Genomic DNA, 19,508 nt, shown 5'->3' with positions numbered 1-19,508 from the left:
TGCATAACATCACTACCACGTTATTCATGGAATTCATTCACAACGTTATTTGTGGATGTGGCTAGGAGGTATCTGGAACATACGCAGACATTTTTAGAAACGTAACGTTGCAAAGACATCCTCAGAACGGGGTCACAAAGTAATGTCACTGTGAAAAAAAGAAGACGAACTGGCGATGTCATCAGAACGTACTTGTTAGCTGGGCACTTGGCAAAATCAGTTCAAGCCATCTGAAGACGGGAACCTAACGTCGCTACAATTTTCTCAACGGGATCAAATTACGACGTTATTTGAGGACGTGGCTTCAGACGTTTCTGGAATGTAAGCAAAAATTACCAGTGTCCTGTCACGAATAGAGGACAGACCCAAATGCAGATGCGTTAGAACAGTCTTTTAATAAAACTTAGAAGGTTCAATAATAAAACATAAACAGTGCCTTAATAGGCCAAAGGTAAACGGGAGTGAGCCAGAATCGGAGTTTAAACAGGCGAAGGTAATCGAGGTGCCAACAGGATCCGTGGGAGTGAAGAGAACTCGGTATCAGACAGGCAGGGTCAGGCGAGGCGCGAACGTCATCCAAGGGGAAATAGCAAAACCGTAATAGAGCTGACAGAAGAGGTAATCCAAACCGGGTAATCCAACGGGAAGGCAGCAGCGAGATAATCAGCCTGCGGACGAGAAGCCACCAGCCGTACAACTGGAGGGAAGAAGGTTAGTAGCACAACTTGACAAGAGGACTAGTGGTAACCATGAAACAATTAACACACTGGCAACGGAAAGGAAAGCAGAGGCTGAATATAAGGTGTCGAAAGATAATGAGGAAATGACAAACAGGAGCTCGAGAGTGTGAGTGAAAACAGCTGCGTGGAGATTGCAAGGAAAAAGGAGGAAAGTTAATCCAGAGACCTGACATGTCCAGGTTATCTGAAGATCAGTACATACACAGCAAATTCAGCAGAGTTATAATTATGGTGTTGATGGAAAGTTTAAGAATTTAGAGTTAATTTAACACTATTTAAAGTTAACCCAACACTGTAAGTAGTTGAATCAAATGAAGAGTTGGTGTCTTTACAGATAGTGAAACTTAAAAAAAAAAAATTCTACAGTGCTCCGTGACTGGCAGTTGTAAACTCTTAGAGCGTTAAATAAATCGGATTCACAGGCAGAAAGCCACGTTCAGACGTTGATGATATGTTTAAGTCGGAGATCATCTCAATAATATTTTAGCAATATAACTTGCCAGTCATGTTATGGTTGAGTTCAGCGTTAAGGTAAGCGTTTATTCGATCGCTATGAGGGATTGTTTTAAATTGCAGTCATAGTATCGATTTTACCGTTAACGTATAAGCATTGTCAGTTTCTTTAATGTCAGGTGACTTTACACCGATTAATTTAAGCGGTAATATAAATTTAATACAAATTTGTAAATAACTGTTATGTTTATAATTTGTGGGATTTTCTACTGTCTGATGATTATGTTGATGATGAAAAAAATGTATTATAGCTTTTTTAAAGAAACCCCGCACACAAGTGCTTAGCAAGAGGCATTGATTTAGTGCTGTTCTTTAAGAATATATGTTTTCTCTATAATACGTAACAGTTAAGTTGACGTTGATCAAGAATGTTTTTTGATCAACGACATTCAGTCGCTATGAGGTGTTGTTTTATATTGCAGTCAGTATCGTCTTTATGGTTAATGTTAGCGTATGAATGTTCCGTTGACTCCAGGTGTAAGTTAATTAATTGCAGCATAAACAATACATCTACGAATTTACTTCATACAGATTCGCAATGTAATACTTACTATGTGAGATACGGTAGTGTTTTGTGATTGTGCTATTGATCAAGTTTGTTTTATACCAATTCCTGCTTTGTGAAAGTTTTTTTTGAACCTGCTTTTGTCAACTCTTAGAGCGTTAAATAAGGAACCCCTCCCCCACCTCACTCGCAGGCATCCGCGTTGAGACACTAACGTTACTCATCAGGCCGAATATTCTCTTTCTCAGTAAAAGGTAAGGTTAATGTTTTATTAATTACGTTTCTTGATCAATAACATTCAGTCGCTATGAGGGGTTGTTTTATATTGCAGTCAGTGTCGTCTTTATCGTTAATGTTAGCGTATGAATGTTCCGTTACCTCCAGGTGTAAGTTAATTATTTGCAGCATAAACAATAACTCGAAGAATTTACTTCATAAAGATTCGCAATATACTGTAATACTTATATTATGTGAAATTACGAAAGTGTTTTGTGATTGTGCTATTGGTCACTTTTGTTTAATACCAACTCCTGCTTTGTGAAAGCATTTTTTTAACCTGCTGTTGTCAACTCTTAGAGCGTTAATTGAGGACCCCTCCACCACCTCTCTCACAGGGGGCTCTACAGATCAAGCCGAAGCTTCTCTTCTCGGACAGTCAGTTTCGACTTTACCGTTAAGGTAAGCTTTGTGTAAAGTAATGTAAGCAGCGTTTCAATAAACAAAGTTAATGTAGCCTTGATACAATACTATGATAAGACTTTGCTTAAAGCATGTGTGTATAATGCATTATGGAGAGTTTTTAAAGGGTAAAATGCTTTATAATTCTTCATAATGTGTGTTGTAATGCATTTTATGTTGTTATAAAGTATTAAATAATATAAAATGTTTAGTGTAACAATGAATTGCCAAGTGTTATAAATAATTGTTTCTCCATTTAATACATTATGAGACACAAATGGATTAAAAGGTGCATTACAAAGCTTTAAAAATACTTTTAAAATGCATTATACATGCATGCCAAAAGGAAAGTGTTATCATACTTTCATTTTAGTATTTTTTTGTAAATATCATGGACATTTTAATTTCAGGATCCTTTTAATGCTAAAATTTGTTATTGTCTGTATATCAGTGCACAATGTGAGCCTAATTGAAATGTTAGTTAGACATTTGCCTCTATTCAGAGCTGTTGTTTTTGTCTTGGTTTAAAAAATACTTAAATGCATGCAGGAGGAGATGCTTGCTAAAGTGGAGTTCAGAGGAGTACACAAATATATAACAATACCTCAGACTGAAGAAAGGTTTGACTTCGACAGATTTCATCAAGAAAGTAAGTATTTTATGCAAAATGTTTTAGTAATTAAATGCACATATTTTCATTCTATTCTGTTTAGATTAATACTTTCTACATTTAAGTTTGTTTTTATTCAATGTGATATGCAGGGCATTCATGCTTTACAATTGATAAACGTGGGGGTCAAACCTATGACCTTTGCAGTGTACGAAGGGTTTTTGTGGTGGTATACTTGGATTGAAGTAGTTATTTAATGGAGCATTTTTTTGTGTTAGTAACAGAGAAATTTTGATTTTCACCTGAAAATCAGACTGAGGGTCATTTCACCTTAACTGATGAATCCGGAACAGAAGTAGATGGGGATGTTTTTGATGATCTTGTAAAGTCAGGTGTCCTGATCTTCAAGGTCTTGATTGGACACCCAGTAATAGGTAAGTATAATTGGGATTGATTGTTTTTCTATATTTTAAACATTCTGGAGTTGTTGTTGCTTTTGTTATCACCATATACCTTAAATTTTAATTTATAACAGGAAGACAGTCGTCACACCAAAGCTGTGATATGTATATTTCAAATATTTAAACCAGGTCCAACAGGAATATTTTTTTTAGCCTTAATTTAAAAATGAATAATGTTTTGGCAGTTAACAATAACAGCAAAGTGCCTATGATTTGCGGACATTGTCGTGTATTCCAGTCTTTGAACATATACTCTTTGTAGATACTATTGGATTGATTGTTGTATGTTACGCCCATTCGAAAACATACAACTAAATGCAATCTGCTCTGTTTTGTAGGCCTACACGTTGAACTGGTCACTGATGAATCTTCTTCATCGGTTGTGCCCAACATTTCGTCTCCACCGCTTGCACAATGTTCTTCTTCATGGCTTGTGCCCAACATTTTGTGAGGGTGAAAACTGTTTGCAATATAGAAGGTGGTGAAATTCTTCAACGAACTCTAAAGTTGGACTCATTTTCAGAAGTGTCAACTACCAGCTGGGTCAAAAGCTATGGTACAGAATACCAGATAAATCTGTTTGTCTGTACTGGAATGTGTAATGAGCTTCCTATTTTTAAAAAGATCTGTACTATTGTCATTCATGGACAGAGTGCTTTTTTATTGCATGTGATGTGTGCACGCTGTACTTTGATGAACACCTAAATGCATACTGCATTGAGGAGTGTACCCACTTTTCTGTCATAAATATGGATCAACTTACATATTTTAAGCAATTTGATAGTGTTTTACTATGGGGATGACCGAGAATTCTTGGTGCCTTACTGTTACATTTAAAAAAATGTTGTCTGAAAATTTAGCTATTTCTCCATTTTGTAATTTTCTTACTGAAAAAATGTTACATGTTTTTACATACTTAAAACTGTTGGCTGAAATTAGCACAATTAAAAAATATTTGCCCAAAGTAAAATATTATTGTCTTTGTTTACCATATTTAACACCACATGAAACACCGCAGGAGTTAAAAATTACACTGGGGTGAGCTTATTTGTAACAACCTACATCAATTATTTTACACTGGTTAGAGTTGGCTGTAGTTAGAGTTTTAACTCTATGCGGAGTACGTTTTTAACTATTTTAGAGTGTCAATGTGCCAACACTTTTAAAAGTGTTAAAATAACTCTATTGGGAGTGGACCCCATGGGACACTTTCGAAGTGTTAAAATTAACTCCCACAGACTTATTTTGACTTTCCATATTTTGCTGTGTAGGGTGACCATATGAGCCATTTCTCCCGGACGCGTCCTTGCCAGGATTCAGATTAGTGATGTGTCGTTCGCGAACTAGCCGGCTCTAAGAGCCACTTCTTTTTAGCGAACGAGAAAAGCTGACTCCCATCGGGGAGAGCCGAGTCTTTTGTAAAGGCAGGCGTTATATTTCAAGGTAAGAAGGACTACAATGAACTATAATGATTCTACGTCTAAAGCGATGTTAAATATTTATTCTATAATGCTTTTTTTTACTGATATGTGAGAACCTCGATGACGTATGCGGTTGACAAATGCGACTCCCCGAAATGGCTCATATGGTCCTCCTTACCGTACATCACGTTGCTACAAAGTTCTCCATGGGATTAATTCAAGACGTTATTTTAGGACTAGGCTTGGACGTTTCTGGAACGTAAGAAAAAAATCTAAAAAAAGGAAAGTTGCCAAGATGTCCATAGAGAGTAATGTCAAGGTGACCAAATGAAGAAAACTGGCGACGTCGTCAGAACGTACTGTGTTAGCTGGGATGTTCCCCCTTTCCCCAGTGGAAATTACACCCCTGCACAGGAGGAAACAAAAATGTTCTATTATATCAGATTAAATGTTTAGCCATTCATTTACTCGCATACATAATGGATTTAAGTTTTTGATGACATTAATTGTCTGCACTCGTCAGTCATGCACTGCGCAAACCCGTTTTCTCTGTATTGCACTCTGAATGCATCATTTATAGTGGCTGCATTCTCAAAGGTGAAGCACACCTTTTTGGAGGTTTGAATTTTAATACCACCTGGCTACATAAAAATAGACATCAAAGGATACAATTTAATGGCTTTAACCTTCAATTAAATAACTTAAAAAAAAATATCAACATAAATTGATTTTTCAACCATTAAAACATTTAAAATACAGACATTTGAAATGTTTCTTTTAAATATGAAAGCAAGTCAACGGTCCTATCTCTTTGTTAGGGCAAGGGCAAGTACCTGTGGATGTATATGCCAGGCTTCTGCTAAATAGAGGGGTCAAACAGTCCGAGGAACAAGGCCGTTGTTAGGGCCAGGTGCAAGTTCCTATGGATGTAGTGGGATTTGCCAGGCTTCTGTAAAGAGAGAGGTCAAACAGTCAGAGGAACAAGGCTGTTGTAATGGCCAGGGCAAGTTCCTATGGATGTAGTTGGAGTTGCCAGGCTTCTGCTAAAGAGAGGGGGCAAACAGTCAAAGGAAGATGTATATGTTATCAGAAATTTCTGCACTTCTGGGACGACCAGCTATCACAAAGCTTGGGCTTGTGGCGCCAAAATTGTGCAACAGTCTGGGAGAAGTACGACAGCCATATGTAATCCGTCTAGAACCAGGAGCCACCCCATTCTTATTCAAAACTCGGAGACGAATCCCGCTCTCTTATGGGGAAAGTTAAAGTGGAGCTGCGTCATATGGAGATGTCCCTTAACCCCAATCCGTGGCTGCATTCCCAGGATCAGGAGGCCCTCAGTCAACGGCTACTTTCCCCAAACCGGCTATTGAGTAAGTTGCAGCCTCCCTAGCTCCCATATCAAAGACTGCTGCAGCAGCGCTACACTGTAAGAAAAGTCCGTAAATATTCGTCACAATGTACCGTGTTAATGTGAAGGAATTTTCCGTAATATTTTTTTACAGGCGTTTTAACCGTATTTTTTAAAGACGCAATGCATTGTGTGAGCATGAAGCGCCGTTATGTGGTAACGTCTGAATGAAGAAGCGGTCAGCGGAGGCATCAACGGACGTTTACCATTCAGTGTCAAGTTTCATCTTCGAACTTGCGGAAACCAATTGCTCCTCTGTGGTACAAATTTTATTTTCTTTAACTAAAATAATATAGTATATATATATATGTAACCGGGTGGTAAATAGCCTTAAAGTTTCCTTGCATGACCTGTAATTTAAAAGAGTTGGCGACAGGGGGCAGTGTCTAGGTGCGTGTGGTGAAGTGCGCATGCGTCACATAGGCGTGTGAGACGTGTTAAGTGCAGTGCGAGAGGGAGACGCACTCGTATGGGAATTTGCAAGCATTTTCGAGCATCCCGTGGTAAATAAAGTGTTTGTTTTGCAATATCCTTAACATTAAACATTTCTGAATGTGTACGGTGCAGATAATTTTGTTAAAAACATATAATGTAAGGTGGGTTATGTTGTGGTATAATGTCCGTGTATATATGACGTCATACCATGTGCTGTAAATCTGTTCCGGTTGTGTTTAGCAACAATATACATTTCAGTTTACGAATATTTTATTTAAAATGTTTATTTTTTTTGTTTGTTTAAAAGACATACAAGGATATATGTAGGCTGGTTTTGAACCGTGCAACTGAGATCTTTGAAAGGTTGTCACTGCCTTTGTGGTGATTGAGGAGGTCATCATTATGTGAGTGTTTTTTACTTTGTTGTCATTATAGTGTGTATAAGTTGTACATGTGTATATAAAAATGTACTTATGTTGTTGTTTTCTTTGTACAGTATCCCCACTGCCGTATTTTGGCCGTTTTCTTTTTGACATTTAAAAAATGTACTATCGTACATCTGGGCTTGTCGTATTTTTGTGTTTTTGAAACTTGTATACGAAAGGTTGTGAGTTTCTTTGATTGGTAAAACCACATTTTGTGGGTAAAGAAACTGTTTTTTTTTGTATGGTTTTTTGTCCATAGCTGTGTGTTCTAAATACACGTTTCTGGAATATCCTTTAATATACGATGTAATAATTGAATAAACCACAAAAGCAAATTGAACTTGATAAATGTGTTCCGAGTGGTAAATCTAAATCCCTGGTCACATATAGTTCTGTATAGTTTTAATTAGAGTTATCCAGTCTGTGTTAACCTGTCTTGAACGTTACCGTTAACTTTAACGGATAAGCCTTATCACAATGCTAACTTAGCCATTAGCCATTAGCCTGTGAGAGTTGGGTCTGCCACAGTAGCTAACCAGCTAACACAAGTTAGCGAGACAACGTGCTAAAGTTACCATAGAAATGATAATTTTGCCCCTTAGCCGTCTGTTTTGGCTTGTCAACGTTGGCCTGCTAACCGGCTGACGCCAGTTATCTCTCATCAGCCTGGAAACCGTCAGTTAACGAGTGCGTTAACAAGCAAACAAAGCTGGCAGAAGAAATGTCCAGAAAGGGAAAGAGCATCAAAGACTTCCTCGACTCAAATGGGATGAAGATGCCGCCAGGTGAAGATCCAGTACAGCTTATCTCAGTCATTGCGAAATTCTTCAAGGAAAAGCCTGATCTCCTTTTCTACCAAAGTGAGGTAAGTTCATAATTTTCACTGTTGTTGTTTTTACTTTGCACGTATTTATTAGACCAATTGTTTGTAATGGCTTGTATGGATTTAAACCCCAGATAATGAACACAACATGCATCAGTAGTTTCACAGACTTTATACACGCCCACAAAAAAAAGAAAATGTGATTTTAATTTCCCTTCACTAAAAAATAAAAAAGCCCCTTTATGTATGGGCTATGGTTCTCTCACCTATCTCTCTCACCTTGTTTAAAACAAATTTATAAAGAAATCAGTAATATCCCACTTATTTGGTTTGTTTCCTGACAAATAGAATTCCTTAGCTGCCTTTTTATTTACGTGCCTCCCTGCTCCTTATATTTCACTTAGAGATATTGTTGTTAGGATGTTTCAATATTCATGATCTGAAAACACAGGGTACTAATGTAAAAGGGACACAGTAACTTTTTTAATTGGCCAAAAAACTACCATTTTTCTGTTTTACATCTTAAAGTATCTTTTCGCTCTGACAGAGCTCTTGATATAAGGATTATCAGTTTGTATAAGAGCTAAAAATGAGTTTTAGATGTTCTTTAAAGCTAAAAAATTAGCTTTCAAGGTTTAGGCTTATTGTAGTTACTACTACCTAGTTATTTATGATATAAGTTTTAATGTACTGTATATAATAAACATTGGAAACATAGTTCATGACATTCATGTTTATTTGATATTTTATTTTCCAACAACAGGAGTCAACTGCTGCTGGACTGAGCATCCCAAGCAACCTTGCATCCTTATCATGGGTATGTAATCTGTTTAATATTTAGGCATGCATGTTATGGATTTCACTTACTCTTATTCCTACTCTTACTCTTTACTCCTACTCTTTACTCTTCTACTCTTTCTCCTAGTCTTGCTCTTTACTCCTACTCTTTACTCTTCTATTCTTACTCCTAGTCTTGCTCTTTACTCCTACTCTTTACTCTTCTACTCTTACTCCTAGTCTTGCTCTTTACTCCTACCCTTACTCTTACTCTTTACTCGATCCAGAAGTTGTCAATGACCATATCAACTCCCTCATTGTGGCCCTGAGATACGCTTTCTCTCTGTAATGGAACAATACACTAATTGGATTTATGAGGATTTTCCATCTCAACTTGGTCTGCATGTTTCTCTGTCAGTTTCATTCATTTCATTACTAGCTAAAAAAATCAATTTTTTAAGAGTTTTCCTGGGAATCAATCCTGAACGAGGGTCAAAGGCCGAGAAGAAGGGGGCCAAACACCAGCACATTCTTCCAAGACTGCTGAAGTTCCGGTTTGAAATGAACTCCTGTTTGAACTGTTTTATTGTTGATGATGATTTTTGCCATATATTTGGAAATATTTATAAAAAAAGTTTAAAAGCTGTTTGACTTGTTTGTGACCACCTTTTGATGCAACACCATTATTGTCTTGTTAATAATGAATGTATCGTTGTTTACTCCGTTTGTTGCTGTTTAAACAATCTTCTACAAAATGAGCACTTTTTAATGGTGCTTTGCACATAGTTCAATGAATTGTCATAGAATGTATTGTTTTTAGTCTGTTATGATAGATTTCCTGTAGCACAGTGGTAAAAGCACTGCGTTAACAACACAAGGTTGTGGGTTCGATCCCTGGGGATTGCAAATACCTATGTAAAATGTATAGGATAAAGCAATGTAAGTCACTTTGGATAAAAGCGTCTGCCAAATGCCTGAATGTAAATATAACATTATGATATTATATAATCTTCCTCTCCATTCTCCTACAAACAAATATTTATATATTTATAATGTTTTTTTTTTATTCTGTTTGTTGCTGTTTTAAAGCAAACTGTCTGATCCAAAACATGGTGCTTTGAATATTGTTAAAATAATTCCTAAAACTTGTCATTTTAAAATGTAGCCATCGAATGCACTTTTATGCATATCCTTCATGGCATAAAAAAAATAAACATGTTCAATGTATATATGTTGTGGTGATTGTATTTGAGGATGTTGCTGTATTATACGTTTAGTTCTTTTAACTCATTACATTACATTGGTCTGGTGATACCTGGTATACCATTTCTCATTGTATTTAAGCATTAGAGTGGAAGACAACACATGTTTATTTACCAGAAAATGTAGGCTGCTACTGACTATTCAGAATTTTTATGTTTCAGATTTAAAGAAACGGTCCATAGAAATCGTACAGATTTTTCAGTGGTGAAAACACTTCTAGGTAGAAAATGCTACTGAGGATATGCTGTAAATCTACAGAATTATCCGTTTTAGGATTAAAAGAAGTGTCTGTGAATAAACTGAGAATATACTGTAAATCTACGGAATTATCCGTTTTAGGATTAACAGAAGTGTCTGTGAATAAACTGAGAATATACTGTAAATCTACGGAATTATCCAATTTAGGATTAACAGAAGTGTCTGTGAATAAACGAAGAATATACTGTAAATTTACGGAATTATCCGTTCTAAGATTAACAGAAGTGTCTGTAACATTAACGGATAAATTCCAGGTAATTAAACTTACAGTGTAGCTCCCATGTCAGAGTCTGCTGCAGCTACTATAGCTCCCATGTGAGACTCTGCTGCAGTTTCCCCAGCTGCAGCTTTCCCCGAGCCAGCCACAGAGTCAGCTGCAACCTCCCCCACAACAGCTTCCATGTCTGCGGCTGGGCTTCCAGGGCCAGTAGGCGCTCAGACAGCAGCTCCTTTCCCCGAGCCTCCCTGGCTCCCATGTCAGAGTCTGCTGCAGCTGCCCTAGCTTCCATGTCAAGATTCTAATGCTGCTTCCCTATGCTGGGGAATGCTATTTTATCTTAGTGAATTTTAGCCTATTTATTAGTATTTTTATTTATCAGTTTATATAATACATTTTTGCACTGAATTACTGAGGTGTGGACATTCCATTCCATTCCATTTTCTACCGCTTATCCGAACTACCTCGGGTCACGGGGAGCCTGTGCCTATCTCAGGAGTCATCGGGCATCAAAGCAGGATACACCCTGGAAGGAGTGCCAACCCATCGCAGGGCAAGGTGTGGACATGTGAAACATAATTTAGTTTTTATGTGAAGCATAAAAATGACAAATAAAGGATATCTGAATCTGACCTGCTTTTATTGGAGATGTACAATTAGTTAAGAATTTTTATTGGGAGCAGATTTTTCAGCTCAAAATTGATCTCTCATACCCATGAGAAAATGTGCAGTTGGGCGTGTTTAATAATCCATCGTGTGTTACAAACATGGGCGTAAATCTCATTTAACAGTAGGGGGGGCAATACATATAAAATTTCTCAAGAGCAATTTTTGAAGGGGACACAAATAATACAGTCAAAATTGTACTTACTACAACACTAAGCGACAATATGCATTAGGTTTATAGGTTTATCATGCAGACTTGCAGTCATATTATAACTGAACTGAATGTGAACAATAAAGCTTTTTCCATTTATATATATGTTTTTTCAGGAACTACCCATGATACTACATGTTGACATTGAGTCACTTTTTTAAACACTTTTAAAATGTTATCCTTCTTTATACTGCAACATTGTTTGACAAAGTAACCGTACATCGACATTATTGAGTGGTTGTTATTTTCCCCTGTAGTGCCCAATCTCCGCTAACAAACTTTGTTCATGTTCGTGTACCCAAACAAACTTAAATTCTGTGTTGTACTCGTTGATGAATCGCCCGAGATTCAGTAATGTGAATGTTTATCTTATCCGCCGAGCACATTCTGCACACAATAGATGATGAGAAAACGATCTTCTCCAGCTGAATGAACGCTGAGCACCTTTAGTGGACTTTAGATATAGTGCCAACATCACAAAACTGTAACCGGTATGTTCGCGGCTGTGTGTGACACGGGACCTGAATGGCGGGATCGGTGGCTAATTGTGGCGGTTAATGTTCACATCATGCCAGGTCGCTTAAAATATAACAATGAATGCGAAACGGCTTCGGCGTGAAGTCCTATGTAACAAGCTAACGTTAACTAGCTAACGTTTACTAGCTAAGTAACGTTTTAATCGCTAACATAGCAGATTCATGGAAAATACATCGGTAATCAGCATTTTTGCAACAACTTATTTATTAATGAATCAGCATCAATTACATTAAAGAGAATCACTTCATTTAAAGTGAATAAAATATCCTTCTTACTTGAGTTCAACAACCACTGCTGAACATTCCTAATTTGAATGTGTTGCGCAATGCGCAGGTGAGATTAAAGTGGAGATCAGCATTGGGCCAAACCATTTTGAGAGGCAGAGGAGGGGGAACTCAACAGTTTCTAAATTTAAAACACATTTTTGCTTTTGTATTTTCTACTAATTACACAATTAGATTAGATAAACATAAATATATTTATGACAATAGCGAATTTAATTGATCGAGGGGGGGACAACCCTCGGATAGAGGGGGACATGTCCCCTCCGTCCCCCCCGGGATTTACGCACATGGTTACAAACTAAAATAAACTGAATTGATGAAAGAGATTTGTGTGTTTAATGCTGGTCGCAGTGTGATTATCCGTTAAAGTGTAGTCACAAACAAAATGGTGTAAAAATTTCTTGACAGTTAATCATATTGAATTGTTCATTAAATTATTTAAAACAAATAATGATCATTAACTTCCCAACAATACAGTGCTAACATTTTAGGGACCTTTTAGTATTTCTCAATTAAGACTATTGTAAAAAATGTCCAAGCTATAGTATATTATTAGAGCTAATATATATATATATATATATATAAAGTTTGTGATTGCCTGAGCTGTCAGTCAGGGCGCGTGAAAAAACAGACAACAAATGGAAAAAAGTTATAAGATGGCGTCCAGCCGTTCAACAACTGCATGAACACTGGACAACAATAGAGACCGCGCACTGTGGCAGAGTTTATTTTTTATTGCTGTTTTGCTTTCGTGTCTTGTTAAACGCATGTATGCAAATCGCGAGGGGGTAATTTAACACTTTTGAATGAAAATATAGTTTATAATGCTTTGTTTAAAGACTGGCTAGCAGACAAGCTAGGCTACATCCGTAGCTCCAATGTAACGTAAACGGTGATGATCAGCAGTTAGCCGCACTGCTACTTTAAAAGTTACTTTTATTACGAAAACTTACCGTCAACTTTAGAAATGCGTATTTTTGCGCTGAATGCATGAAATACGTACAGATTATATCGTTTTAAAATCGGAAAAAAAACGCTTGAACGTTTTACAAGTTTTTAAAAGTTTTTTCTCAAACTAAATGGAGGAGAAGTCTGCGCGACCTTATATTGGTAATATTTTGCTTTAAGGGAAGAAATGGCGTTTTATTTGACGGGATGCTTTAAGTAAGCGTAATGTAAATATTTTTAATATCTACGCAAGTTACATTTTCATTAAAGACCATTGAGACTGAGCTCGAATATTTTCTAAACAGTTTTGAAAAACAGTTGTGTTGTGTATATTCGTTTCAAATAAACTTTTTGCTAGAGCTATTTCGTATCTGAACACAAGTGTACAGATCTGAATTGATGTGCTTGTGGTTTCTTCGTGAGGATGCTGATGTAGTGGTAAAATGGAGGCGGCTGAGTGTGTTTTGTAAAGACACTAACACACTGAAGCAGCTCGACCAGGTCGTTATCGACGCTCGAGTAAGTTTTTAAACACGCTGTTGTTCTGGATGATGGCGGACTTTGTGGTGCCGGGGCACAGCGCGGTGGTGGAGCGGCTCCGGCGGCGGATCGAACTTATTCGGAGGCATCACAGCAACTCTGAGTACCGCTATGAGAAAACGGCGACGGAGCGGCTGGAAATGGACAGGCAGCAGACCTTCGCGATGCATCAGCGCTGTCAGCAGACCAAGGCCAAACACAAGAACAAGCAAAGACAGCCGCAAGCGGCGAGCGCGGACCCAGTGCCGCAGAGGGGGACGGGCGGCGGAGGCGCGGAACTGGTGGATGGGGGGACCGGGACGCCCGGTGAGCAGAGCAGAAACAGCACGCTGATCGCGGTGAGTGTGGTGTTCATGTGTCATGAACTACAGGTGGAAATCGGTTAGTATGAATTATCACAAGGCAATGAGTGTAATGTGAGGAACTTTTTAATAAAAGATGTCCTACATTACAGCTCATTTAGGTTTTATTTAAAACGCCCCTTTGCTGTCTTTTTAAGTACAGTTTCGTTGTTTAATGCATCTTAATGTAGATAAACTGTGTGTAGCAAGAGCAGGAACTTTTAGGATATGTTGTATTCAGCTGAGGTGTATGGTTGCATTTAGCAGCGTTCAAGACATCTCTCTCACCACAAAACCGGAAGTTATGCTTGGATTTAAGGAAATTCAACAGAAACCTTAGCTTCAGCCAGGACTATATGCCTTAGTTGAATTAAGATATTTAGGTCGCTTTTATAAAAATGCCTTTGATGAATACATTACTGTTGTGCATCTTGAGACAAACTAAAGGCACTAATATATTTTATTAAGGGATGCACGATATTATCGGCAGGCAAATATTATTGGCAGATAATGGCTTATAAATTAATTATCGGCATCGGCCTGATACATTAAATTACGCCAGGGGCAGGGTTTAAATTAGGGATGGACATTTTTCAATAGTTTAATATTTGAGCTAATAAAAACGAATATTCGGATATTTGTTTATTTAAATAAAGTTAATAATGACGTAACTTGTTACGTTTTTATTTGGTCACAATTTCACTTCAATCTTATAATTATCATTAAATATTCATAACGCATTAATATTATATCCTGTATATAGTTTTTTAAATGTAGAAAACATAGAAAAAACATTTAAAGCTACCCGTTGTGGGATAATGTAAAAAGAAAACATACAAAACAAAATGAACAAAATGCAATGTACAGTGAGTATATTGACAGTCTGTTATAATAATATTGTTTATTTTGTTTAACATGTTCTTGATCAGAAAAACAAGCATATAGTCTAGGTCTATTTTACTCTGGTGAAATTCTGTTCAACAAGCCTTGTAAAACACATTTAATATGGTGATGTGAGCCGAGCATAACTCGCGATCTGGGCATCCGGTGTGTAAACTTAAAATAATTCAACTAGCTTCCAATCTGAGTGAACAAAGTTTTAGGAGCACATACAAATTCTTATTGCTATTTTCTGTATTTTATAAAATCATTACAGTTGAAGCGAAGATGCGTTAAATAAGACGTTACAACCAGTGGTGTAGTCGGGGCCATACACACGCATACGCCGTATGCTTACTTTTTACACAGCGCTGTTTGCGTATTACGACTTCTAAAGATCTATATAAGCGTATACCCACTTGTTCTCCTGCTTAACGTCTCCAAGCTGCTTTTGTGGTTGCTTTCCAATTTACCATATCGCGTTCAAAATTCAGTCATAAAATTGGTGCATTTCTTAAGAAAATTTCAAAAGAATCTTGCGGCCCCACCTCCGACAGCCACACCAAGCGCATCATCTTCAGTGTTGGCAAAAGCTTGAATATGTTTTTACGTATTCTTGTATATGTGATGCGTTACAAAGATATGATGCTTTGTAAAAATATTGTATTTTGGTCGACAGTACTGGCATAGACCTGTTTTTTCCAACCTTATTTTTTTCCAATTCTATAACTTCATATTCAAAGCATAAGCAAAGAATAATGCATAAATATTTAACTGAAATAATTGTCATATATTACTAGAAAAACAAATCTAACAAACACACTGACCCCTGTCTTTTGGCGATGTGTTGTCGGGGTTATCGTTGTATAGTATAGTACACCACTTTTTTTGTTAGGAATACACCACTGGTGACAACTCTAAAGGTCTTCTGTAGTAACTTGTAGCAGTAACCTTGTGGTGATGCAGTTTTATTCTTATGAAAAATAATATTCAACTTGCATTTATAATATTCAAATAGGTTTTGTGGATTGAATATTTGAATATTGAAGCATTCAGGAACATCCCTAGAAAATTGGCAGATGCCGTCCGAGGCACATATAGCAAATAGGCTGATAGTCTCGTTCTGCTCCGTGTCAGTGCGCGGCTCTTGCTGCAAACCGTTGTGCCCCCATATTGTTCTTACGTTTATGTTTTAACAATTTACTTTGTAATCTGTGTATTCTTTTACATTGATAATCCCAGATTTTTTTTTCTAAATGCAACATAGTAATTAATTCCTTGTAAAAGCAGCACATTCGCACATTAACCGAGTGCGCAAAGAAATACACCTCTGCGCTCGTTAGCCACGCACTGCCTATTTGATTAACGTTTTTAACTAAAACACAGAGCACAATTAAAGTTAAATCCTGCCCAATGTCCATCGGGAGTCGACTTTGAACTTGAGCTCAATGGTGCTTTTCGTCTGTGCACTCTGCCATTTTGTAGTCTCCATTTCAACAACACCATTGCATAAGCAAGTCTGTGATCTCTTTAACCGCTGCTCTTGTTGCTTATTTATTCAGTATGCACCAAATTCATTTTCCAAACGTTTTTATATATAAAAATAATTTATTTAATGCTCATTTCAAATTGTGAGAAGGGGCCGGGCTATTAGGGGTGGGCGATATGGACAAAAAATATTATCTAGATATTTTTGTCGATTTTAACGATAACGATAATTAGACGATATCCATTAAAAATGTGATTTTAAAAGTCTGAGTTACTTAATCACTGATGATAATAATGGGCACAATTTTGAATGAAAATAATGCTTATTTATTTTTCAGTATTCAAGTAAAAATTCAAATAGACATACAAAATACTAATTGAACTAGTGTAAGAACATCGAACTAAAAGTAAAAAAGTAAAACAAAAAAGTAATTTGTAATGTCTTGCCACCTGTTGCATTTCTTATCGTAAGGCACTTTTCTGCTAAACGACTCCGCTAAAGTTTTGGGAAGTTTTTTCGCAGTAATTTAAATACTCGATAATGAGAATTTGCACATCGTTTACACAACAAACTCGATATTATTGCAGACGATATATATCGCCCACCTCTACGGGCTATGCCCCCTTACTTTTTCCACTGGCTCATTGCTGGTGCTTGTTTTTTCCCCATGCAGTTTAAATTTGCAACCAGCGCAACTTGGTTGAAAAAAAGCTGTCCAGGACCTGCCGCTTTTAGCTGAGAGAAAATGCTCTGGTGGATATACAGTAGGGGTGGGCGATCTAGAAAAAAAATTCAAATCACGATTTTTTCCAAATGATTCACGATTTTATCGCATTTCTTCTTCAAGTTGGTTTTAAGACTATTTTGCAAATTAAAGGGGCTTCAATACAGCCAAACTAAGTCCCCATATAAAAATATACTCTTTACCATTTATATTATGAAGAATATTTTAATCAAGTTAATATTTAATGCAAGTGCAATACCATAAATCAGCTGTTAGCAAAAAACTTTACATTTTGAATTTTGTTTTTCATCTTGTTGCGGCACTCGGAGTGAAGCTGTGGAATGGACGTGGAGGATAAATATTTTTGGCTGGGTATTTCGTAACGTGGATCTACGACTTTGAGCAGTTTTTTAAAGCCCTCATTTTCCACAGTCTTTATGGGAATCATGTCTTTGGCCAGGTAAAATGCGAAGGCGTCAGTGACATCTTTACAGCGCTTGCTCGTTCTGTCATACGGATACGTGTTTTTTTTTTCTCAAATGGTTCTTTCGGGTAAAGCCGTTGTTTAGGCCTTTCAGTTTCCGTATGCTTGGTTGTACCTGATTTACTCGCGTGGGATCCCTTTATAATTTGACTGTCGGCATACTCTTTCAGTCCCTTTATTTTGAGGTGGTTAAAAAGGTTCGTTGTGTTGCCTTACGACGCTTGAATCTTATCATTGCCACTTTTGCAAATAACTGTTGTTTGGGCCGTGTCAGTTGGGGAAAACCCAAACCATTTCATTATTACTGATGGAGAACTTTTTTTAGGGACCAAGTCCTCCGTTTTTCCCTCCATCTTCACTGACAGCGTCACTTAATCTTACTGAATTCACAAGCAACGTATACGAGCTTGTTTACATGGCGCAATCTATCGCAAGTATGTTGACGAATTCTATAGAACAGCACTATATATGACGACTTAATGATTTTCCCGAAAAAGTGGATCGTGCAGTCATTTTAATCGTTCGCGATCTAATATCGTCATATCGCACACCCCTAATATACAGCATATATCGGTATCGGCATTGGCTATCGGCTTAACTAAGGTGGAAATTATCGCTATTTCAGATTTCCGCAAAATTCCAATATCGCGCATCACTAATTTTATATATTTCTTGGCAAGTATTATGCAGTTTAGACAGGTCAAAAATTCATTTTACTCTGGGACTAGCCTTAAAGAGTAGGTAGCATTGTATTTTTGAGGTCCTACTTTGGTTTATGGAGTGTCCAACAACAAGTTTATGTACATACAAGGTGTAAAAAACACTTATGTTGTAATAATAGGCAGTTATTCTTACCATACTTCTTGTCTGACTTTCAAATGATTCGTTCCGTGGTTCATCCGTCTAATCCCTTCTTATCTGCTAGCCTAGTATCATGTGATTGGTCAGATGGTGAAGCTTGTTGTGTTTGGTCAAACGTGTTCAGCGTGGGCCGCAAACGGAAAGCCTATCATCATAATGGGAGTCTGCTGGGATTGGTCAAACGTGTTCATCATGAGTTGCAAATTGAACGCCTATCATCATTACTGGGTTACGGTTTACAGGTGGTTGGATATTATGTACAGTGTTGGATAGAGATGGTGGGATTTTACCTTACCAGTTTGAGCCCGACTCTGACAAAGAAATATCCGAAGACAATAGTAGATAATAGATATATGATAATAGATTGAACACTTAAATTAGCCCAGTTCATAGCTAGATAAAATAACTGTAACACCCCAGAAATAACGGTACATGTTAATGTTAGCATTATATGCATTAGCTAAACACAGACATAAGGTACACAAATATAACTTTGAACTATTTCTAGTGACGTATATGCGTGGCGGTTAGAGACTCGGACTAGGTCACGTCAGGTTTGCGTGATTCAGAGTCAACACCCTTTTTTTACAAGCCAATAACTTTTATTAATTCACCTTTGGACTTTGGCAGACTGCTTACTTTCAAACGCGGCAACATAACACACTGCATGAAATGTAATTTTAATGATCTATTATTACTAACTCTTTAAGCCTTGTCTGGCCGTACAAGTAATTAAGGGATAGTTCAGCCAAAAACTCAATTTTGCCATTTATTTACTCACCCTCAGGCCATCCGAGATATTGGTGACATTTTTTCTTGAGTAGAACCAGATTGTTTGGTAAATCAGCAGCCCTATCTGCTTCATATAATGGGAGTCTATGGGGTCCACCTGTCTAAGAGTTCATAAAGGACATAATTCCAAAAACATGTCTCCTGGCGACATGTCTCCTGGCGACATGTTGACGTTTTGTGAAGTAAATCGTTTGATATTTTCACAAAACCGAACG

At 37.2% G+C, this 19,508-nt stretch overlaps 1 protein-coding gene and 3 long non-coding RNA genes across 5 annotated transcripts in view; 3 read left to right on the top strand and 1 right to left on the bottom strand.

Annotated features, from left to right (window-relative positions):
* Positions 1-433: 433 nt before the first annotated feature.
* LOC130438527 (uncharacterized) lies at positions 434-6,616 on the bottom strand. Its single transcript, XR_008909340.1, has 3 exons — positions 5,762-6,616; positions 5,289-5,334; positions 434-697 (listed from the first exon to the last, which is right to left on the bottom strand). It is a non-coding gene; the product is annotated as an uncharacterized LOC130438527 (long non-coding RNA).
* Positions 1,838-4,291, top strand: LOC130438526 (uncharacterized). Its single transcript, XR_008909339.1, has 5 exons — positions 1,838-2,012; positions 2,335-2,436; positions 2,986-3,085; positions 3,325-3,480; positions 3,846-4,291. It is a non-coding gene; the product is annotated as an uncharacterized LOC130438526 (long non-coding RNA).
* Positions 6,617-6,690: 74 nt separating the features above from the next.
* LOC130438525 (uncharacterized) lies at positions 6,691-10,026 on the top strand. The gene is made up of 4 exons (XR_008909338.1): positions 6,691-6,842; positions 7,082-7,178; positions 7,865-8,064; positions 8,786-10,026. It is a non-coding gene; the product is annotated as an uncharacterized LOC130438525 (long non-coding RNA).
* A 2,861-nt stretch (positions 10,027-12,887) lies between these two features.
* The window catches only part of maml1 (mastermind-like transcriptional coactivator 1), a 68,263-nt gene continuing 61,642 nt past the window's right edge, over positions 12,888-19,508 (top strand). For both annotated transcript variants that reach the window (XM_056769956.1, XM_056769955.1), the window contains exon 1: positions 12,888-14,061. In XM_056769956.1, coding sequence (XP_056625934.1) covers positions 13,732-14,061 — 330 coding nt within the window. In that variant the 5' untranslated portion in view covers positions 12,888-13,731. The remainder of the gene's footprint in view (positions 14,062-19,508) is intronic.

Source organism: Triplophysa dalaica, chromosome 16 (assembly GCF_015846415.1).
Source record: "Triplophysa dalaica isolate WHDGS20190420 chromosome 16, ASM1584641v1, whole genome shotgun sequence".
Classification (NCBI taxonomy): Eukaryota; Metazoa; Chordata; class Actinopteri; order Cypriniformes; family Nemacheilidae; genus Triplophysa; species Triplophysa dalaica.
Note: the sequence above shows the minus strand (reverse complement) of the source record. Positions and strands in the feature narration are given on the sequence as shown.